This window comes from Periplaneta americana, chromosome 7 (genome assembly GCF_040183065.1).
Source record: "Periplaneta americana isolate PAMFEO1 chromosome 7, P.americana_PAMFEO1_priV1, whole genome shotgun sequence".
NCBI lineage: Eukaryota > Metazoa > Arthropoda > Insecta > Blattodea > Blattidae > Periplaneta > Periplaneta americana.
In genome coordinates, this window is record NC_091123.1 from 114,362,957 (window position 1) to 114,387,971 (window position 25,015).

The 25,015-nt window shown below is 36.2% G+C and overlaps 1 protein-coding gene across 2 annotated transcripts in view; it reads left to right on the forward strand.

Moving 5' to 3' along the window:
• The window catches only part of LOC138703373 (serine-rich adhesin for platelets-like), a 425,014-nt gene that overhangs the window by 360,692 nt on the left and 39,307 nt on the right, over window positions 1-25,015 (forward strand). For both annotated transcript variants that reach the window (XM_069831197.1, XM_069831198.1), the window contains one exon: window positions 6,310-6,383. In XM_069831197.1, the coding sequence (XP_069687298.1) occupies window positions 6,310-6,383 (74 nt within the window). The remainder of the gene's footprint in view (window positions 1-6,309; window positions 6,384-25,015) is intronic.

Sequence of the window (25,015 nt, forward strand, 5' to 3'; positions counted from 1 at the left end):
TTCGATTCCCGGCGGGGTCAGAATTCTTCCATCTCGGGATTAGGAGAGATGGCGGTGCACAACTTCTAATCACTAAATTGTGCACCAATATGCCTGGGTTAAATCCCAAATCCCTCCGCAGTACATATGAAGAGAAGGCATATATGTCACTGTTGATAGTGATTCGTCCTTCGGATGGGGACGTTAAGCCTGGTGGCCTCCTTGGTGCTATTCGATAGGAGTAGGATACGTGCCGACACCGGGTTTTCCCTTCTTCCTTCCTCACCTTCTTCATCATCCTCACCCTTTCCCTAAACTACATTTACTCATACACTCACCCTAGTGCACGATATAACTCTTCACAGACAAACATCATGCATAACGTGGCCCGCCGAAGTGGTGTGCAACTTGAAAATGGGTCACAGTCCTGTCATCTCTCCGTAGTATACGAAACCCGAATCACGCTATTGAAATGGGTAGGATTAGACACACACACACACGTATGTAACGTATTTTATGTATTATATGTATGTATGCTTTTTGTGTGTGCAAGGAAAAAAGAGAATTTGAGCTCTTTTGGTTACAACCGCTAACACCTCGTACTACTCAAATAAATACTTTCTATTTCAAATCTACCTTTCAATAAATGAAAACAATACCTACATTTTATCATGTTGTTTGTGTATGTGCATATGGGTGTACGCGTGTGTGTGTGTGTGTGTGCGTGCGTGCGTGCGTGTATGTGGCTTTTAAGACATTGCAATTTGGTTCCTGCGTAACTAATTCAGAGGAAAGTGCACAATATCAGTTTTTTTCTTAATTAAGGAAGAGATGTTGTACGACAATAATATGGTTAATGACAAAAATTCCTTACATAACAGACATAAAGTTGAATTAGGAGTTGTTGTATATGATGCGGAACACGCAATATTCACGCCACCCTGCAGCATTTTAAATAACCATTACTCTGCGCTTTTTTACCACAAGCAGCAGTAGAATTATTGCACATGCCTGTCCTCTTAATCGACAATGCAGACAATATCTGTGCAAGATAAATGAGGCAACGAAATGAGTTCCTAGATCCTGAGGCAAGCCCGTGTTCGGAGTAGAGCTAATGTTCAGGTTCTTGATGTGAGCATCTGTATCAATTTGGCAATTCTCTTGCATAATATTGCAATTAGTACCTAAGCATAAAGAATTAGTGGAAGAATTTTTATTTGACGCAACATCAATTGAATGATGGCAACAGTTTCAGTGCCGATTTTGGAGAAGACAAGGTAGACTTTGTAGTGGATAAAGGCAGTCTCGGGGTGGATTTTCTCAAGACACTTCTATATATCTATTACCTTTCTGATATGTCTCCATAGCCGACTTGGTATCTCGGTTGGGAGAGGCTTGCAATGTGTGCGGACCCGGATTCAAATCCCGGTAATGACATAGTCGTATTTGTGGTAGACAAAGCCAAAGTTCCTGAATATTTTTCTCGAGGTTCTTCTAAATCCATTCGGAAGGAAGATCAGTGCCGAGAAGGGGAGTGAAAGTGTTTCTGAGAATGCAAGGGCTGAAATGGGGAGAATTGAAGAGAAGAAAAAAGAAGACGAGTATATAACTGAAATTGTTGAACTGAATGTTTCTGGTCCCAAGACGGTTTTAAGGATGTAATAGGTAAAATAAATAATGAATTAGAGGAGTATGTAGGAAGTTAAGTGAGACGATAGAGATAATGAAAATAGGTGAGGAGTATGGTGGGGGAGAAAAGCTAAGATAGCGAAGCACAGTATGTAGAAAATAAGTGAGATCAGAAAATGGAATGAACACAAACAGTTATAACAAACATATTGGATAATGGTGTAGTAAGGTTTAGTAACAAGTATTATTAGAAACAGAGAGTGTTCGATGTAAGTGAATTGGAAATCAAGTAATGAATTTTAAAAGTGTCAATTTTAAATGAAGTCATTAGACTTTAAAAGGAGGGAGTATGAAAGAATTTACATCGGAACAGAAGCGAGAGACTATAGTAAACAGTGAATGAGTGTAAGGGAATGAGAAGGATATAGCTATGAGAGAATATTAGTACAGAGTATGAATCTAAATAAATTGTAAGAGCGTCTACAAAAAAAGATATATCTGTAATGAATGTAATAGTGGCACCGGATACAAAATTGTGAGGTCCACTTTACATGGATGTAGGCCTAATTGATGACCTGAAATATATCATATATATCATACATCCCTTCACAATCCGCCATCACTTTCCATTTTAACATTCATTATGATTACAGTCCAGTATTTGGTCACATTGAACTACAAGTTTAATGAACACATACCTACGCTCTCCACTGCTTTGTGCAGCGAACGATGCGGCAAGGCATGTAGGCTTACAGTCAGTTCACGAAAGAAATTAATGTATTCATGTGCAAAACACTGTTTTAGAGAATGATGATTGTTTGTATTATAAGGTAATCATACTTTATTATTTATAATTTGTAAAATGAAATATGTCTGCATAGTAAATTGTAATTGTTATAAACAAGACATTGCAAAACTTTCACAACAATGAAAAACTTTGTTCAAACATAAGAACACTAAATTTTAAGACTGGTCCTCTTTAAACCCATTAAACCTATTTATATTATAATGAATGACTATGGAAGCTACATTTTTAAAAATTTCAAACAAAATGTTCTCCTTCTTTTGGATAAACAATGTTTTGTACTTCGGGAAACTTCTTTCAATTTCATAAGAAATTTTTGGTGCATACATAAAATGTGATACATAGATGTGTACGAGTTTATTGACTTGATCCTCGTCCGCCAAAACATGCAAGCCTTTACTAATTGTAATCGAGTCAGGTGAGGTGGGATGAGTTGTATGTTTATGATGTATGTTTCAATTTTTTATACAGGTCAACAAAAAGCAGTTTCAATCAAACTAATAATCGACACCTAACCATGATAACATTGATACTCTTTCTCTGTTATTTTCTTTGCTGACTATACGTCGTTTCAGTGTACTGTTATCTATACTCCATAGCACAGTTAACTTGTTTTCTTCACTTGGTGACCAAACGCTGGCCTTTAATTATGATCATTATCGTTTTCATAATTATTATAATTTCAGTAATATCTACTATAGTATAGTGGCTGGCGTACAACTTGTATCAGTCTGAGGAGGCGTAGTACTTCTTTACATCCCTTACAAGCTAAAATCATATTTAGTTTGATGTTTTTATTAATATGTGCGATAAGATGCAAATTTTATGGATAATAACTGCATATCGACAAGAGAGTTCTTAAATATATGCAAATTAATATATATTAGAGGGTCATACTGATAACTCAGAAAATGCGACCCGATAGAGCAATTTAGATGCTTTTTCCTAATTCAGGAGCCCAAATTATCTTTTGATTAAGTATTTTGATAGAGATTATTGAAAAAAGTTAAAATTTGTTGACTAATGTAATCTACTTCCATCACAATTTTAATGGCATCCGGTGTAAGAAAGGAAGATTTCCGATCTTTATTAACAAAGAACTATAAGAAAGTTATGTCGAATCCTCGCCTGAAACTGCGCACATAGATCTCCAAAGCAAACAAATATATTAAAAATCAGCTGCCCATACTAACTGCCAGTTGCGAAGTTAAAGCTTAAACAGACGATTATCGAAGAATTGAGTGGTCTCTGGTCTTGAGTAGTTTACTGCTCACTCAGCTAGCACTGCGTTGGGACTAGAGCTAGGAAGTTGGTATCGAAACTATTAAGTTGTGTGAGCTTTGACTATATCTCTACCGAATGAAAAGTAGTATTGGGGCTCTAAACGCAACAAACCAGCACAAGAAACATGTACAGTCGGGTGGTAACCATACTTGTCTTTGTGCCAATGATCCAAGGTCTAGAAGGAGAAGCACAGCAAGCAAATGATATAGAAAGACACTAATTTTCAATTAGAACCTTCGTAATTTCAATATAGAATAATTTTTCGCATACATGTAAAAGTACAAATCAAATGCATAGTGATATGTCTCTAGACTTTTTACAATACTTTATAATGTACATTTTCATTTATCTGAAGAAATACTCCTTCTGTGCTTAGAAAAACTATTCATATGCGGAAAATATTCGTTCTACGTCCCAAGACATAACTGGAGCAAGTCTGAAATATGATACAGTATTTCTCACTATATCATTAAGTGAACAACAGCTTTGTGAATCTAATAGTGCATCTTGTATATAACACATTATATTAATTCTATTCAAGGATAATTTTTTCATATTTGCTTTAATGACTACTGAATCTTATGCGGATTGGTGTATATAGGCTGCTCGAACAATATCATTCTTCCACATATCTCGTGGCTTCATTCATTTCTACATTTCTGGACTGCAGTAGAATGATTGCTATAGATAGGCATTTTAATTGTTTGAAGGATTATTGCAACATAAAATTATACATATAACGAAAAAAGATTATGTATATTTGATTTAGGTTTAGATGAAGACGGTTTCTGTTCATTGTTTATTTCCTAAGTAAAAAGAGGGGTTCCACGTGATTTTTTTTTCATAGGACAGTGTCCCTGAATAAACTACTATTCGTTACATAGATTACATTTCCACATTACATAATTTTCAGTAAAATGTTTCTCCATTTGTCACTATGGTTATCAGAAAATTCTTGAAGTATTGCATTCAACTTCTTGCGATTGGAGGATTTAACTTCTGTCACGTTGAAAGCCTCTCATTAAACTGCACAACTCCACTGCAAACGCCACTACGTAATGAAACTGCTTCTCTACTGTGCATATTATTGTGATGTAGTGACTGACTAAAGTAATCGGCATAGTTGCGGATAACTGTGAGTTGTTTATACGAACAGAGTATAGTATGCTGATGTAATAGATCTATATGTCTGACTGCACTTAATCTGAAAACAATGTTTTGGTACGAACTTCCTAAAACTGCTCATATCTCTACCCACTGAATGTTCCTACAAATGTCTCATCAATCAGTACCCATCGGCACATCACAAAAGGGCAGAGGATTAATCTAGGTGGATAACATGTAAAATTTGTGATGTACGAAGTATCCATGGGGCAGATTTCCTTAAATACTCGGTTTTAAGTTAAATTGTCATTCCACCATTATTATCAGATCACAAATTCATCGTTTTTAAGTGAGGCGTTTAGTTGCAAAATCAGATACATCACTAAAACATAATTTTTCAGTATGAAGAAAAAACGTTTGCAAGGCACCAAGGATTTCCAACCAATACTATTCTTTCATCATACCAATCTATGTGATGTATGTGGCTTTGGAGCATAAAAGTGCTGTAGCAGTTGTAGAATCATATATAAGATATGAAATATACCATTAACTCATTTTCGGGAAAAAAAAAAAAAAAAAAGTGATGTATATGATTTTGCAAATACACGCCTCAAGTAGTATGTGCAACTAAAGAGAAACGTTAAACGATGGATTACGAAAGAAGTTTTATTTATCACCGCGCTTAGTGTCTTCCATAAAAACGTTTGAAATTGATTACGCAATCGCCATTTGGCACAATTTTATGTGGTTTCCGACATCCAAAAATGGATATGAAATTAAATAGTATACAGATATTGTGTGTGAGTAATTCACGGTAAATTGAATGGCAGTGTAGTGGAGAAACTTCTTTCAGTTATTAGCATAACCATATGAATAACCCCAAAACTGTTACGTCAACATATATTAAAACGAATTTAGATAATAGCGGAAGAACAAGACAGCGGTATTTGGGGATATGTTAAGATTTATAAGCTGTAAATATGAAGAAAAAACAAGATGATAGTGGGGAAGGTATTCAATGCTAATAGGTAGACATCTGCATAATTCATCGCTTATGGGGCACGTGTTGCATAATATAAGAACTCATTTGCATTGTAATCGTACCGTACATCTGAAAACATTGCAGTGTTTAATTCTAATGCAATTTCTTATTAAGAGCGACTTCATTGTTTGTTCTGTAAAATTTACGAGATTCAGAAGTTACGGTACTGGAATTTAGAAAGAGATAAATACACTAAAAAATAAATTTCCGAGACTTGAAGCCCATTGAATTCGAAATGAAATTGTCATAAATTTAATATCTATTCTGTTCCATTAAACCTTAAGAATAAGGGTATTCGAAAAGTTAAGGCCGGTCGAATAGAAATGGAACTGATTTCTCTACTAACTTCTGCGAAATACAGTAGAACATCATTATCGGCCTGCTCATGAAGCTTTCGCACTACTTTACCAAGTAATTAAAAATTGTATATGTAATACGTGAAATTTATGTTTCTTTTTGTTTGCAGGAGTGACGATTCTGGTGACGTTATGTTCTTCGATAGAGCCAAATTCAACTGACACCAGCCCTACAGATTCTAAGGTAACAAAATTCCTGCTTAAAATCATCCAGTAGCATATTTCCAAAGTTAGTCATAGTTTATAGGTACAGCGCAAATCTGCAGATATATATCCTGCACAATATAATAAATTAAACTGATTGATTAGGATACTTTTTGGAGGAAGTGTGAGTAAAGTAACTCAATTATGATTACTTAAGCCAACTTTAAAATTTGACAATGAAACATAAATATTAAGAATTTAATATACTGTACAAGTTTTATCTCAAATGGAACAATAAAACTAAATGTTGATTATCCTAAATCTCATTAGAGGAGATGGCCTTTCAAATAGTCATGGAAGGCATTTCGTTGAGCTCTACTCATGGTACACAGGCGGCAGTTCTGATATTTTGGACATTTTTCTTTGGTATTATGGTTCCGATCAACAAATCGGGCAACTTTTGTTTGAAATATTTTTTCCTAAGTGAGGTTTTAATGAGTTACAATGTATTTGAAATGAGGTATAATAGGTTAAGATACTAGATAAATAATAAATAAACTATTACTATCAATAAGTTCTCAAAGTAACCTCCATTAACATCTAAGCACTTAATATTTTGCGAAGGCTTCTTCTAACATTTACCAACATACAGTAAGTAATAGTGCCACATTCCTGTTATATTCGTTCCTTAATATTGTCTTTGGTAGTATGTGCTGTAGACATTACTTTTTCTTTTCGTATCCCCAAAGGGTGTAATCTTAGGTGAGCGGGCAGGCCATGTGACAGATCCATCTTCCCCGAACTTGTCGTTTAACAACTCACGTGTATATCTTGGCGAAATGTGGTGACACATCATTTTGCTGGTACTACATTGTTTCTCTTATTTTAGGAGTACATTTTCCAAGAGTTCAGGTAATTTATAGCTGACAAAATGATAATATACTTCTTCTGTAACTGTGCTTTCAAAAAATAAGGTTCTGTGATAATGTTTCCAAGAACCACATCGAACATTTAATGAACAGCGATACTGAAAAGGAACAGTTCTCATCCAATGAAGTCTTGTCTTTCCAAAGTATCTTTCTGTGGTTTACAAAGAACATTAAGACTGGATTAAAGTCCTGCGATGTCTGCATGTTCTAAAGCAGCAGACTGTCACAAAGGAGGGGCAAGGTCGCAGCTGGGGTTTTCTGGGAGTGCCTATTATTTTCAAACAAGCTCTAACTTCTTAAGATCTTACATTAAGAAAAATTTTTCAAACAAAAGCTTCCCGATTTGTTGACGAGAACCAGAACATTAAACAAAATCATCATTGAAAATATTATAGCTTCCCTCGTGCCTCATAAGTGGGGTCCGATTGAATGTCTTCCATGAAGCAATCTGAAAAGCCCGCTTAGAATAATGAACATTTAGTTTTATTGATCCACTTAAGACAGTGGTACTCACTAGAAATTACAAGAGGCCGAATATAAGAAACAGTATCTGTCGGAGAGCCGCACCAAATTTCACAGTACTCAACTTGGTAACACGCAGCCTTATTACGTTTATGGATTAACACATTCATTACTGATTACTGTCATTGATTTTTATATTGATACTTAACCGTTTTATATTATTATTATTGTTATTATTATTATTATTATTATTAAAATTTCAAATACCTGAGAGCAACAGTAAAAAATATAAATGACACTTGGGAGGAAATTAAACACAGAATAAATATGGGTAATGCCTGTTATTATTCGGTTGAAAAGCTTTAATCATCCAGTCTGCTGTCAAAAAATCTGAAAGTTAGAATTTATAAAACAATTGTATTACCGGTTGTTCTTTATGGTTGTGAAACTTGGACTCTCACTTTGAGAGAGGAACATAGGTTAAGGGTGTTTGAGCATAAGGTGCTTAGGAAAATATTTGGGGCTGGGATGAAGTTACAGGAGAATAGAGAAAGTTACACAACACAGAACTACACGCATTGTATTCTTCACCTGACATAATTAGGAACATTAAATCCAGACAATTGAGATGGGCAGGGCATGTAGCACGTATGGGCGAATCCAGAAATGCATATAGAGTGTTAGTTGGAAGGCCGGAGGGAAAAAGACCTTTGGGGAGGCCAAGACGTAGATGGGAAGATAATATTAAAATAGATGTGAGGGAGGTGGGATATGATGGTAGAGACTGGATTAATCTTGCTCAGGATAGGGAAATATGGTGGGCTTATGTGAGGGCGGCAATGAACCTCCGGGTTCCTTAAAAGCCAGTAAGTAAGTATTATTATCATTATTATTATTATTATTATTATTATTATTATTATTATTATTATTATTATTACATAATTTTAAGATAACTTGCAGTTATGTAGACCACTGCTGTGAAGTTGAAGATCGAATTCTGCTACTCTCCTGCACAATTTTGTCAATATGAGCTGGTTGATTTGTGACATATCCTCTGCAGGTTTTCCAAGTTCACATTGGTGAGACGAGATTTATCTTGCTGAAAGTCATTTCACAAATATAAGTTGATCCAAAAAGATACAAAATTTTATATGCACACGACACCAAGTTTTCGAACTGTTTTTCTGGAACTGTATTCCAAAACTCTAAAACTTAACTTGTTTTTCGTTTCTTTTGAAAAATACCTCCTAGTTCTGAATCATGATGGAGATCAACAAGTTAATTATTGAGATTTCTAATCTCAGGGCCAAAAAATCGACAACACGGTTACATCTGCTGTCGTTACTGACCAGGGATTTTCGACTAATCGAAATGGATTTCGAAACTTTCGAAAATCACTAAATCTGGCGCTGGAATCATGATGTAGTACAGTGAACAATTGAATCGGTGAGTGGAAAAGGGGTAACATTCCAAAAAATGCGAAAATAAACTGAGATAGCAAAATTGTTCATATATCATAGCCCTACCTATTTAGCAGAAAAAGAGTAATATTCCTATCATCCTAATGCCAGTGGCATGACCCGTGTTTTGCAGTTGAGTAGAAGAACGGTAATATTCCAGGAATGTTACTTTTATTCCACTCAGTAGTGGAGCACTATTGTGTTAGTTTTCATACGGTATGCTTGGAGCGCTGACAAGCACTGTAATAATCGTTCAGTTTCTTAACTGTTTTAGTGCTTTGTTGTTACTGGTGTTGCAGGTTATGTTTGATCATTCTTTTTTTAGTAGGTTATTAAGGACGATTTATCAAATCTAGGTTATTTAGAGTCTGAATGAGATGAAAGTGATAATCCCGGTGAAATGAGTCCGGGATCCAACACCGAAAGTTACCGAGCATTGGTCATATTGGGTTCAGGGAAAACCCCAGGAACAAACCTCAATCAGGTAACTCGTCCCAACCGGAAATCGAACCCGGGCCACCTGGTTTTCCCGCCAGACGCGCTAGCCGTTACTCCACAGGCGTGGACTGTTTGATCATCGATATTCTGTCTGCAAGATTTGGGAAATAGTTTTTGAAGTTGGTGTCTTCGAGTAAAAAACAACAATGTTAGAAGAGGAAGATAATGAGCCAAGAAGAAAGAAAGGAAAGGTTAACAAGAATACACATACAAATGAAATGGGGAAAATATCTAGGAATAGGGGAGACGAGTTTGTAATCTACAAAGGTGTATAGTCGAGAGCAAAAAAACAACATTGTAACACCGTTTTTATGATTGTTTCTTTTTCCATATTTGAAAAAAAGTATTTGTACACTTTTTTCGACAGTTACGCTATAAAGAAAACTTACTAATTATCCAAAATATTTCTGTTCATTTTAACCAATATTCTATTTGACTGGAAAAAGAGTAACATTCCCAAACTTTAAACAATCAAATCTATAAAACCAATTTATATATTAACAAACAAATATAAAGGCTGAGATACTTGTGACTAGTAGTAAATGTGACCAATTATAAGTTTTTTGATTAAATTAAAAGTAAAGTCACAAAAAATTTTTCTTTTATTATCTCGAAAGCATGATTTTGCAATGCTACCCCTTTTCCACTCACCGATTCAATTGTATGAAGGATTGTAAGTTTATTTCTTCCTCTGAGTTTTCTTGAATAAGATGTTACATACATACGTAGGCCTACATGCATACATACATAATACATACATACATACATACATACATACATACATACATACATACACAAACATATATACATACACAAACATATATACATACACAAACATGCATACACAAACATACATACATACATACATACATACATACATACATACATACATACATACATACATACATACATACATACATACATACATACTCACACACATACACATATACATGTTCTATCCCAGTGCAGATCTTTCACTGCAAATCAACATTCTCCTATCTTTCCTATTTTCTGCCTTCCTCTTTGTCTCCACATATGATCCATATATTTTAATGCCGTCTATCATCTGATATCTTCTTCTGCCCCGAACTCTTCTCACGTTCACCATTCCTTCCAGTGCATCATTAAGTAGGCAGTTTCTCCTCAGCTAGTGACCCAACCAATTCCGTTTCCTCTTTCTGATCAGCTTCAGCGTCATTCTTTCTTCACCCACTCTTTCCAACACAGCTCCATTTCTTATCCTGTCTGCCCATTTCACACGCTCCACTCTTCTGCATGTCCACATTTCAAATGCTTCTATTCGCTTCTCTTCACTTCGTCGTAATGACCATGTTTTTTGCCCCATATAATTCCACACTCCACACAAAGCACTTCACTAGTCTCTTCCTTAGTTCTTTTTCCAGAGGTCCGGAGAAGATGCTCCTTTTTCTATTAAAATTTTCCTTTGCCATTGCTATTCTCCTTTTGACTTCCTGGCACATGTTCATGTTAATGCAAAAATTGGTTATGTTGTAGAGTCAAATCCAGCAGACGAGAGCTTCGTTAAAGTATTCCCCTCGAAGTTTTATCCAAATCTTTGAATCTGTCTGTATTTGAAGGAGGCACCGGTGCATTATATAATTAGTTGGAGATGGAACCATTATAAGCTTCGGAAACATGTTGTGCTCTCATTTCACTAAGTATTTGAATCACCTACAAAACGTGCTACAACACAAGGTGAATTTTTAAATAACGTGGTGATTGAGTGTCCCTAAATTTCACTTTTTTAGGGGTCCATTTTGTAATTTCCTGTTTCGAATCTAAGGAATAGGAAGTTCGTGTTGACGAATCGAAAGGCTGAAGATGGTAGACACAGGCTCGGCTGGGAAAGGAGAGCTGCTTTCTTTGATTCGTGAGAATGGAGCGAAGAGTCCAGGAGGCGTGGCTGTGCAGAGAAATAATACGGAAAGTGTCAGTGCGAAGGAGAGAGGAAAGGGGAAACAATACAGCAGTTGTAGAAACAATGCAGTGATATCAAATACGCAGACAAACAGTTCTCACAGAAAATTGCACGTTCGAAAACTTAAGGAGACACACGAAAATGAACATTTGTATAAATCGTGTTTAAGTAGGCCTACATTGCGAATTGGCGGCACTCTGGTCTTGTGATCGAGTGCAGGAAGCGTGCCACGCCGCTGATTTATCTTATATAGATGATTTATAGCACTTTCCTTTATACGTTTGTAACTATGATAAATTTTCTCAAATACAGATCTTTCCTTATATACTCTCTGACTCTAAAGTTACGAAAGTCGACAGTGAATTGTATTTTGATATCTGAAAATATAATAAAACATTGTTGTTAGATTCAGTAAATACATTTTCCCTCCAAACGCCTAAAAATTTCCCTATTTCGAGAAAAATCTCCAGCCTTACTATATAATTATAAGAACGCTTTTCACTCCTTTAAATTTTGAAAAAAAAAAAAAATGAAGGCAGAACAATTCTAAAGTAAAGTACCTTTAAGGTATAAACATACACTGCTTTTCCTATGTAAGTCCTTCATGTAGTGACATACATTATACAGGAAATTGCGTTATCATATTCTACTAGGTGAATTCCATTCATTAAATGACAGTTTACTGATATTATATTTCTAAACTGCATTGCAAAATTCAGTACCACTAGTCTAACAACTATTAAAACATATGGAAATGAGCGAAGGTAACTGCTTTCATTCAGTATTGTTGTCTGAAATTAGTTATGTAGAATAAGATGTATATTAACTTAATGACTTATAATAATCATATAAGTAATTAAGATTGAAAGTTAATACCCTTCGTATTCTATATTATCGATTAAGGTTTATCTGAAACATAACTGTAAAATGAATTGCAAAATTAAATTAGTACGTAAAAAGTTGAAATAACATATTTTAATTTAACCGCCACTGTGATCTAGTGGCTAGAGCGCTAGACTCGGTTCGATTCCCTGCGTACTCCCATTTACAGTAAGTCTATAACTTGTGTTGAGCAAGCCCGTTGTCGAGGTAACACGGGTTTTCTCCGGGAGCATCTCATCTCATCTCATCTCATCTCATCTCATCTCATCTCATCTCATCTCATCTCATCTCATCTCATCTCATCTCATCTCATCTCATCTCATCTCATCTCATCGTCTAGCCTCCTATTGCGTGTCCTGGGCAACGAATCTATCGGTAAATTGGTCTACACAAGTGGCTTTATATACTGTAGGTCAGTGGTCGTCAGCACTCGCTGAAATGTGCAATGAGTATGCTGTGCCGTCCCGTGTACATTGTCGTGCAACAGGGAGAGATAGAGAGCATACCCGCTAGCAGCTAAGAGAGCACTATAGTGCACTGCGTTTTCCGCGGGTAAGAGAGGCTAGCCCCAGCGTGCTCTGTGCTGACGACCCCTGCTGTAGGTGAATGACGAACTGCCACGTAACCGCCTTAGTTTTAATAAATATACAGAGTGTCTCACCTAACTCTGTGACCTCAAATATTTTCAAAATGAAATAAGATGTGAAAAATCTACTTGCGCAGGCATATACCCATATCAGGGGCTCTCACAATGTTAGGGTATGCACAATCCAAAAACTTGAAACAATATCACTTTCAACCCAAAGTTACCTCGGGTCCATCGGTTAGAATGGTGACCACCACGGATGAATACGCAATGGATAGGAAAAAAATCACATGCCTAGGCCTACTAAATCTACAAAAATGAAGAGTTTTCAAAAGAGGAAAGAGATGAGGTTGGAAACAATTTATACTTCCTCGAAGAGTCACCGGCGTAGCTCAGACAGAGGCGCGTTTGCCCGTCGACATGGAGCTGCATTCGGGTGTGGGTTCTGTTCCCTCCAGGACTGATTACCTGATTGGGTTTTTCTGAGGTTTCCCCAAGTGTAAAACGAATGTCAGGTTTTCTCATGGCAAAACCTCGGCCTTACCTCTCCAACCACTATCTGAGAATTACGAATTCTATCGCCGTTAAATAATCTACGTTGTAGTTGATGCAACGTCGTTTAATAGCCGACAAAAACATATATTCACTAATACATTGAATACAACTGGTATATAAGTGGAGATTGCAGTACTAGAATGAAAATTACTTTAGATTGGCTATATAATGTAAACAGATTGGATCGAGAGACCTTGGAAGGGTTATAAAAATGTGGAATTGTAAATAGAATGAGAGTAGGTTTTATCGCTGTTAGACAGGAGAAAGGGAGAGAAGGGGAGAGGAGATAAAGGGGAAGAGGTAAAAGGAGAGCTCAATGGAGAGGAAGAGAATGTGGAAGGCAATGACGAAACTGAGGACGAAAAAAGGTCGTTTATCTCTATAACGTTGAGCACTGCTTTTAAACACACCAATCAATCCGTCTCGATGTTCTCTATCATCCTGATGTCCTTTCATCAAATTCGCCTTGCTTTTTGAATGACAATCTTCGACATTTTGAGATTCTGTCGCCAAATTTCATTTTACACGCGTACTATCCACTTATTTTAAATGGTATTGTACAGCATAAAGAACTCTTCATTTCCTTTTAAATGACACCTCGATCGTCGAAATACGTCCACACAATCCGAAGTTACAGCCGATACTAAAACAAAACGGCGCTGCAATCAGCGCCAATTTGTTTTCCCTCGCTGCGCTGTGACGACGTCATCAGCGGATGTGATTATTATGTTATTTCGTGCATAATTATGTCCTCTACACGATGGCGTATGTCACTTAACTCTAGGTTGTATAGTTTCTGAGATATAAGCGTTGACCACAGCGTGTCGAAAAGTGTCGCTTTTTTTTTTTCATATGTAATCCATACCTCGGGCCGAAAGAATATTCACGTCAAAATTCTGCGATATATCAGGGATATACCTACAAGTAGAATACTGCACCCAGTTTCAGGAATTTAACTGCAGTATATATTGTGTTGATTTGAATGCTTAATTTTTGTTTCGGTTTACAAATGGAAAGTATGGGTCTATAATGTAAGACGTTAATTACTGAAGTTCATGCAGTATATTTTTTTTTTTCATATGAAGCGACATTTCCGAAATTAATCTCAACTCACAACTATTTCACTATGGATCACTTAAAGAATATCATACGGTACGTATCCATGTCATTTTAACATTGCATAACTCGCGATTTCAAATCAAATGAGTGGTGGCACCGGTCTGTAGCTGCTCTCGATGCCGAAATATTACTGACAGAGGCCACGCGGCACTGCTAATTTTGGGAAAATCGCAATATAGCGAACGTAGAAGCTCCGCCCACGACCCCTTTCACTTTTCCCCTACTTGCTCAACAGACACTCTACGTGATAGGCGAGTGTTCTGTCGAATGCACATTTCATGTGGGTGGGGATAACTTCCCCTACTGGCGTTCGCTATATTGCGATTTATCCCTAATTTTATACGCAAATTCGGCGCTATCATCCTCGTAGTTAGGGCAGGTGGCATTATTGAACTTGGTTATACCGGGACATCATTTTATTTTTACTAACATTTCTAATATTAATTTGGCTATACCTTTGAATTAAAAGTTAAGGGTCGGAAACACTGTTTGTTACCCTTTCCACGACCGGAGTTTGATGATACTAGCGTAAAATAAAAACAAATCACTTTACTAGGTATAGGAAGGAAGAAAAGTAGTGCATCCATTTACTTAAATTAGGAAATACTACGATTTTGATTTTTATAATTTTCGTTCGATTTTTATTTACTCAAAATGTAGTACAATATTAACAATACGTGTTTTTTCACTTACTAACTGAAGTATCTTGGCGAACGTATTCATTATGCAATGCATAGTATACTGTCTACAGCACATTAGCATACAATATGGAGAGTGCATTTAGCCTAAATGGAAAAATAATCAGAATCTGGATATTTAAACAAATTGTTGAAAATGATGGCCATTCATTTCGATACAGGCTTCAATTCTTTTGTACATATTATCAAAGACGTTTTTAAGCATATCTTCGGAAATTGAATGTATTGATTGTTTCTTGAATGTATTTTTTTAATTCTTCTGTTGTTGTAGGATATTTAGCAAACACAACTGTTTTACAGTAACCTCAAAAGAAATAATGCAAAGCACTCAAATCAGCCACATGGAGAGTCATAATCCTGCTCATGTTGAAATAGTTCTCTACCTACTCTATAACAATGTACCTAACATACTGTAAATTCAATCTTCACTTCTGCCCGATCCGCACAGAAAAATTTACTCACACATGCTATCTGTTATCCGTCCAAGTGATTATGTCGCAGGGTCGTAGAAAGTGGGAAAATCACGTGACAGTTACTTAACGAGGCCCTTTTATTTAAATTATGTTTAAAATGTTGTATAATATTACGTTGTCACTAGCCTTTACAGCAGAAATGGGTGGGGGAAACCGGGATGTGACGTAACCAAAGGACGTAACAGTACCTGTGCGAAAATGCCTATGATTCAATAAATGAATGCTCTTTCTTCACTGAAAAATCCGACCATATTTCGGGACGTACTCAGTGCTGTATACTGTAGCCTACTATGACCGTACGACGCCGACTGCATACAGTATGTGGCCTTGGTTCTGTGTGAGGACGGTGGAAGTTTACTAGTAGAAGGGGTGGGATTGAAGTACATTAAAAAGCTCAGGTACAATAAAAATTGAAGTAAAAATAAAATGATATCCCTGTACAAGTTACATTATTCGTAGCCCAACTACTAATCACATTAGTAATTGTATATGGCTCATAATGTTATTACAGCAAGCATTTGAAATTCTAGCACGAATTGCCTAACTCGGTGGGAAAAGCGTAGTTTTCTTCAAAAAGGAAAGGGGATAGAAAGTGTGTGACAGGGAAGAGTAGAAGATGAAGTCGGATAAGGAACAGGACGAGTAAAGGAAGAGGGAGGAAGAGAAAAAGAAGGAAAAGAAGAGGATGTGATGATAGGAGGAGAAAGCGATCGTGAGCATAGGAGAAAGACGACGAGAAAGAGAAGAAAAAGAAACTCACTTATTTATAAAAGTAACCAGATTTATATTACGTAAATATAACAAGACCCTCGTGTATATTTGAGGCTGAACCACAATTCTGTTGTTTGTAATTATTTTTATTAGGCTCCCATTTCTCTTATGTTTCGTGTTTACCTTTCTCATCCAATTATGAAACATGTGAAACACATTAAAATTACATTTAGCACACCCAAATTTTTAGCCTGTGAATAAATCAATTTAATTAATTCTCAAGTTGGTTGCGTGAGAGAATTACAAGTGAAAAATTTCACATTAACCTTTTCCTAAAACCAACACTCGAAATTGACATGTCACAGGGAACTTAAAAAAAATCGTTGTTTACTTTCTCTCACTTGCATACTACATGTTATCAGTAATTAAAAAAAAAAAGTGAAAATAGAAGAATTAGACCTCAGCTGTAAACCTGTAATTCATCTGAAGTCTTCTTATGAAAACCCTGTAATCATTCTACACAGGTATTGTAGTTTCATTTTTACACATGCACAGGGTATGAATGCTGCATTCATTGATTATATTGAAACTTTTGATACTGTGAATAGAAAAGTGTTATGAAATATCCTAATAAAGCAAGAAAATCCTAAACACTTAATTAGAGCAATTCAAAGTTTATATGTACAGTAAATGCTACAATTCAAAATTAGTATTTAGTATTTATTGTTAATAGTTCACAAAAGTTTATTAACTTAATAATTTAAAATTGATGTATATAGAAATAGTAAACATAATAAATATACAATTTAATACCTAATTTTTCTATCATATATCTATGTAATTTGTGTTGGTTCAAACTTGCACTTATGTCTGGTTTTAGTGCATGTTTAAACCAATCGTGTCTACTATAAAACCATAGAACTTGTGTATATATCTGCTACTTTTGACAATTCTCTAAAATAAACTGTTGTAAATCAATTTTTCTTATTACTTTAATCATCTAATTCTGTTCTATGGCTTTCATGTTTATTTTTAGGTTCACTTATACATGATAACTAATTATTCCATATCATCATACCGCATTCAGGTTGGCCATTGTTGGCATAGAGCCAGCAGACTGCAATAGCTGATTCGGTACTTACTTACTTACTGGCTTTTAAGGAACCCGGAGGTTCATTGCCGCTCTCACATAAGCCCACCATTGGTCCCTATCCTGAGCAAGATTAATCCAGTCTCTACCATCATATCCCACCTCCCTCAAATCCATTTTAATATTATCTTCCCACCTACGTCTCGGCCTCCCCAAAGGTCTTTTTCCCTCCGACCTCCCAACTAACACTCTATATGCATTTCTGGATTCGCCCATACGTGCTATAAGCCCTGCCCATCTCAAACGTCTGGATTTAATGCTCCTAATTATGTCAGGTGAAGAATACAATGCGTGCAGCTCTGCGTTGTGTAACTTTCTCCATTCTCCTGTAACCTCATCCCTTTTAGCCCCAAATATTTTCCTCTAGGTTATTATTAGGTTTCGTAACAAGAGCTGATTCGGTATTTTTCAATATGTAGGTCAGTTCAACTCTTGCCCCTTGCTTGTCAGAAAAATTGTTTGCATATCATTTATACCTCTTTTAGCCTACATGTAGGCTAAACATACTTGACACGTTAATTACCTAATCATTATCAATTGCATTTTCATCATTCTATCACATGCTCTCATTTTCGTTCAAGTCTATTATACGTTCTATTAAATTTATTCTATGTGTAACCGTGATGAATTAAAGTATACAATTCAAATTAAAAGCAAACAGTACAGAATTCAGAGCAATTAATCAAGGTGTCAGACACGGATATCCTCTTTCACTCATATTGTATAATTTCTGTATCTACGATGCTATTAAGGAGTGGCAGAATGTTTTAGCTGAAATAATTTATTTTAGAAGATACACCTTTAAATACTTAAAAAATCGGTTTTAATTTCACTTATTTACATACTACGACTTATCGGTAATTAAAAACAGCGTGAAAGTAGAAGAAAAATTACAACTCCCAGAGCTCAACTACTGGGTGTTCATTTCAAAGTGTGTCATGACGTCACTGTTGTTGGGTCACCGATTTGAAGCGAGTTTCAGCTTATATGTTAGAAAAGTTGCCTATTATTTAAGGCGTTCTTCAATCTGAACTTGAGAACGTGTACGGTATAACTTGAACGTCGTAGCAACAGATGGCGGTCTGTACGGTCTGTGTGCTACCATAACCTCTTTCGAACTGTGTTTTGCGCCGGCAAGTCGTACGCAGGGTATTTGTTATCATCGGTTGCGTACGGTAACATTCCACAACACAAATCAAATGCTCCGTGTCCATGTTGACCTTCGAAGTTAATGTCAACAAATACGTAAGTAATCGTCTTAACCCTCTCCCCATATCCCGACAGTACGTATTTCCAAACAGTTCACATTCCTGCCACTACCGGCGTTACCGTACGTATCGGTACGTACTCTTCAGAATGAACGCCGTACTTGCTAGGCAACTTCTCTGCCTCATAGGTTATACACCTCTGCGGAAGTTTAGGAAGATTGAATTCTCTAGGCTCATCGGCTAGCCACATGACGGCATACAGCGAGCCATGACACACTTTGAACTGAACACCCAGTATAAATCACTAAGTCATTATTATATAATTCTGTATCCTGCTGATGTTATAGGATTTGCGCTGGCTGAATTTGCCGATGCAGAAAATAATTTACAGAAGGCAACATGTAAATTATAGACTACAGAATTGAAAAAAGTTACAGCCTTAAAATTTCTGCTGATAAAACAAAAGTAATGGGCTCTATACGCACCTCACATATAAGAACACAAATCGAAATAGACAGGAAAATAATAATTGAACATGTCTCCACTTTTAACTATTTGGAATGCATAATATCATACCCGAAAATTAATTATGTAAAAAAATAAGCCCATATAGCCAATTAATAGGTGATCTAAAACGAACATTATTTAAAACAGTGCGCCTTGAAACAATTTTAAGTTTCTAAGATTAATTTTAAAATGTTATAAAGTTATGGTCATTCCAATGTTATGAGTCCGGAATGTGGACACTTACTATGAAATGAATTCAACAAATAGAGGTACAAGAGATGGGACCTTTATCAGGATATAGGATTGCAAAAGAAGTGAAGACATAAGAAATTATCTAGGATCAATATAATAGATCATATAGTACAATATAGAGACAATTTTTTATGCATAACTTATTCTTAGAATGGAACCATTTTACTTTTACAAATATACAGAGTGCAAACGATATAAACTGCCAAAAAAATCTGGTGATAGAGCATAAACAACTTAAAAAAAAGTCAAATGTTGTGTTTCTGTAAGTGTCATAGTTTTCACAGAAAAAAAAAATATTTTGTGAGTCTAACTTTTCTGAAAAGAGAATAAACAATTATTATTTAGGCCACTTTACCCGGTATGTATATTAAGGAACACGTAAGAGTACTGTAGTTCCTAAAAGGCTAATTTGGCATTATCTTCAGTGCTGCCAACTAATACCAGATATCACGAAAGAGGGTAAAATCACAATGTCATGCAGGAATAATAATAATAATAATAATAATAATAATAATAATAATAATAATAATATAGTATTAACAATAACGATGTCTTGTTTATTTATTTATTTACCACATCTCATCTTTATGTTGGAAGGTGTTTTCTAAATAGTTCAGTAATTTGTGAAAGAGTAGGCTATATTTCATCCTGGATCTCTCCGACATTGTCGATAATTAGTAGATTAATATGTTCTAGTATTAAAATGTAGTTTGTCTGACAACATGAAATTCATTGTTTTGACTAAACAGTTTACGATTCACGAGACCTAACCTAAAAATGTATTTTGTTTGATCACGTAAAATGATTGAAACAAACTCCGAAAACAAATTGCCATTTTGAAATATATGCTTAAGAATACTTACTCTTATTGTAAATTGTAGTTACAATTGCTGTCTCCGTACGCATAATTCCTTCTTCATTGTCACTGCTACCAACATAACAGTTAGAAAATCACTACAATTTGTAGTAGTCTATTTCTCAGAACCAAAATTCGAAACGAAGTTTGCAAAAGAAAATTCAACCTGCAAACTAGAAAATCGCCATAATCCACTAGCATATGTAGTAATGGGGGAAAATGGTTAGTTTCACTCTAAGTATTAAGTAAGCTGATCCGAACTATACGCTCAAGCAGTCATTTGTCACTATGTTGTGGATTGATTATGCGTTGGGTGTTGGGTGCAAGATCATTGACAATAACATTTACGTTCAGTTGAAATATGAACAAATAATTAAACTACTGTCAGTCTTAAAAGCATGGTATTTTTACAAATTAAAAATATAAATTATAAGATATAATTAAATTTCACTAGATATTTTGTTCAGTAGACCGATATTTACCGCGCCTATATAATTTTTTGCAGTTCATATCGTTTACACCCTGTATAATTGCAAACCTATTGGAAAACAGAACATTGATATACTAAATAAACTTTAGAGAGAACAATTTTAAAATCAAACAAAACTTCCGTAACATTTTATCCATTTGACCCTTGAGTACGAACGTTTCACGTTAAAAAAATAAACTATTTCAACAAAGGTCAGAAAGTTGCTTCAGAAATTCTGAATCACGTTGCAATTTTAATATCCTTGTCATTAAAAATGTTGATGAAGATCTGATTTTTACAACATTATTTCCTGCCTTCTGTCTATCTTGGGAAGACCACACAAGTTTAATTAATTTCATATTCCTTACAACCAGGTTTTATCTTTAAAGTATCTAGGTCACTTGTAAGTTCGCTAATTCTTCCTGAAGTTCTTCGTTACTATAATTTAAAGCGAGAACGTGGCATAATTGTACATTGAATGTAGATGTAGAAGTAGGAGGTCCTTTCTTTGATGACGGTTTGACAGATCTCATTTTAACGTGATCCGCGACTATCATAAGACACAGCATTGTGATGAAGTGATAATCGTTTCCTGGTCATGTTCCGAGTGGAAAAGAATCGTGACTTCGAAGTAGGCACAAGCAGATCCTTTGTACCATCTTGTATTGGTCGAAGAGTTCCTACTTTTTTGTACGGTGATGAGATAGGCCTTAATTCTGAAAGGAAATGCCTCAACAAACAACATATATAAATATCCGTAATTTATCCGCTATTACAAACAGAAACAAGACAGTTCTTTGTTACTTATTTCTGTATCGGTATGTTTTCTTGTTCTGATTCGTGTCTTACTGTCAAGTCTTCTTACATCCGGCCCCTCACGACTGGAATTATTACTAGCATTCATCACAATACATCTTGCGTAATTCAAAAGGAAATGAAGAATTCGAAATTAAAGATCATGTTTTAAAGGAAGTTTCAACAGGAAACATCTTCCTTAACAAAATTATATGAAAATAATATGATATAGCTGTTCGAATTTACAGTTATTTAGAATTTAGACTGCCACATTGAATCCTCTAGATTCAAAACCCCCTAAAGACCATTTTGTTCAGAATTGAGTTATGCCCACATATTGCTTGCTAAGAATGAATTCTAATCATGCATATAGTTTGAATTCAAAAAGCCACTAAATTTTAAGCAAAAAGTTTGTTAAAAGTTACTGTTACGTTGAAAATGTCTTCTATTTTCAACCAGTTACTGTCAAAATCCTTTAATTTGTGAAAGTGGATATAGTGGATTTTGAATCTATATGATTCATTCTTCATCGTCGTCATTCTGTTACACATTGAGAGAGTTCTGTAAAACTAAAAAGAGACAGGAAATTTTTTAATTTAATTGATTTTGAGATGTCTTTATTGTTTATTAATCTTATATTACATATAATTTAGTAAGCGGATTATAAGGTTTAAATATCCTCTTGTAGATTACTGTTTTATAATTATACAGATAATAAAGTAAAGTCATCCCCATTACAGACCATGAAGGACCACATAATAACGGAAGGTTACGGCTTCCATCTCTACAGATATCGCCATTAATGGCAATGGGGATGTCACTTTTATGTGCACGCCGCCTTTATCCCCAAGGAAATACTTCTGGTACTCATTTCTTTAGAGGGCCCAGTAAACCACAGGGCAGTCCACCGCTGTGGTCTCGTGGTAGCGTCTTCGCTCCCGAACCCAGCGAGCCGGGGTTCGATTCCCCGCTGGAGACGAGTTGCCTGGATGACGTTTTTTCGGGGTTTTTCCCTCGCTCATATGGATGAATATCAGTTAACTTTATCAACCGTATGGAACCCCACTCATTCTCGCCACTTCCTTTCCTCCCTCATCATCCTTTTCTTATCATTCTGGTTGTCTTACTTGGTTCTCAGATCGCACCTGCGGCGACCCTCCGAAGCCGCTGACTCTCTCGGCCGGCCTCAGTGGATATGTCAAGCTATGGTAGCTGCTGTTCACCAGCGGAACCCACTCCCCTCCCGACGGGAGAGGGAGCTTACACCTCAGACCATTGAGGAACGGGAGGGGGCTTACACCTTAGATCGTTTGAAGGGGGAATGTGGGGTTTTGTTGGCGTGGAATGGTACTCGGATTTAGAAGGATGGTGGGACTGGTCGTCAGGATGTTAGCGATTAGGTCGGTTCGGCGTAGGTGCGGTCGGTGGGCTTGCAACTCATCCCAGGGGCGCACAATAGACCTCAGGTCGCGGTGCACAGGGATGTTCCCCTCCTGGCCTTATATAGAGAGAAAACACTCAGGGCATATTGCGACCGCGGCAAATCTGCATATGACCTCGCAGAGTGAAGGTGATGGAGGAGTAGTGGAGGAATAATGATAATGGTGTCCACACCTGTGGAGTAACGGTCAGCGCGTCTGGCCGCGAAACCAGGTGGCCTGGGTTCGAATCCCGGTCGGGGCAAGTTATCTGGTCGAGATTTTTCCGGGGTTTTCCCTAAACCCAATACGAGCAAATGCTGGGTAACTTTCGGTGCTGGACTCATTTCACCGGCATTATCACCTTCATTTCATTCAGGCGCTAAATAACCTAGGTATTAATACAGCGTCGTAAAATAACTCAATAAAATACAATGATAATGGTGAGGAGAAAAGGGAAAACCCCGAGGAAAACCCTTTCACCCGTTTTGTTCACCACAAATTCCATTGACATAAGCGGCGGTCGAACCCGGGTCGCCACAGTAGAAGATAGAGAGGCTAACCACTCGTATTAAGTTAATATAGACCTTTAAATGTGCGTTTCATAATAATAATAATTATTATTATTATTATTATTATTATTATTATTATTATTATTATTATTATTATTATTATTTAATTTATTACGTCACCGGCGTAGCTCAGTCGGCTAAGGCGCTTGCCTGCCCATCCGAGTTGCGTTCGGGCGCGGGTTCGATTCCCGTTTGGGCTACCTGGTTGGGTTTTTTTTTTTTCGAGGTTTTCCCCAACCATTAGGCAACTGTCAGGTAATCTATGGCGAATCCTCGGCCTCATCTTGCCAAATATAATCTTGCTATCACCAATCTCATCGACGCTAAATAATCTCGTAGTTGATATAGCGTCGTTAAATAACCAAGTAAAAAAGAAAATAATTTATTTTACTTTTGTTACTTGGATGAAACTAGATCCCCACTATCACTGAGAATCGGTGACAAAAGATGACGTGCAGTGCGTTTAAAATGATATGCAATCCTCTTCCAAATCCTATTGAAAAAGAAGTAGGCAGGGTACACTCAAAAGACGTGTTTCCTATGATATTTTTGGCTTATTTTTTCGCTCTTTCCTCCACTCCTGTCGAAACAATCTCGTCGCTGCACCGACAGTAGGCTTTCTTGGTAATTCCTTGGTTTTCAGACATTTTTGTGTGAAATTGTTGATTTTGCAATGGAGTGGGATTTTAACAAACCTGGTTTCGATTTTGTGACATATCCGTATTTATTGAATTTATTTCTACTCCAACACTAGAACAAATGATCATGTTAAAAAATAGAGTAAGTAAACCCAGTTTAACATTTTTTGCCAGAAATGTGGAAAATCTGTTCGTAAATTTACAAAGAAACCACAAAATTATTGAAGCTGCTGTTGTCAGTCCTGATTAGGCCTACTTCTGCTTTCAGTAAACGTGCAATAAGTGCATTGAAAAGTGAGAATACGTAAGTACTTAAGGGGACTGGGAGTGTTTCCTGTACGATTAAAAAATTTCAGTGCAAAAGTTTAGTTCAATATTTCTAGGCTTTTAGTGCTCAGAGTGGAATAAAAATTTCCATGGTTATATAATCAATCATTCTGCTGTGGTATAAAAGACACCTAATTAGTTTCGTATCCAAATGCAAAAGAAAGGTCC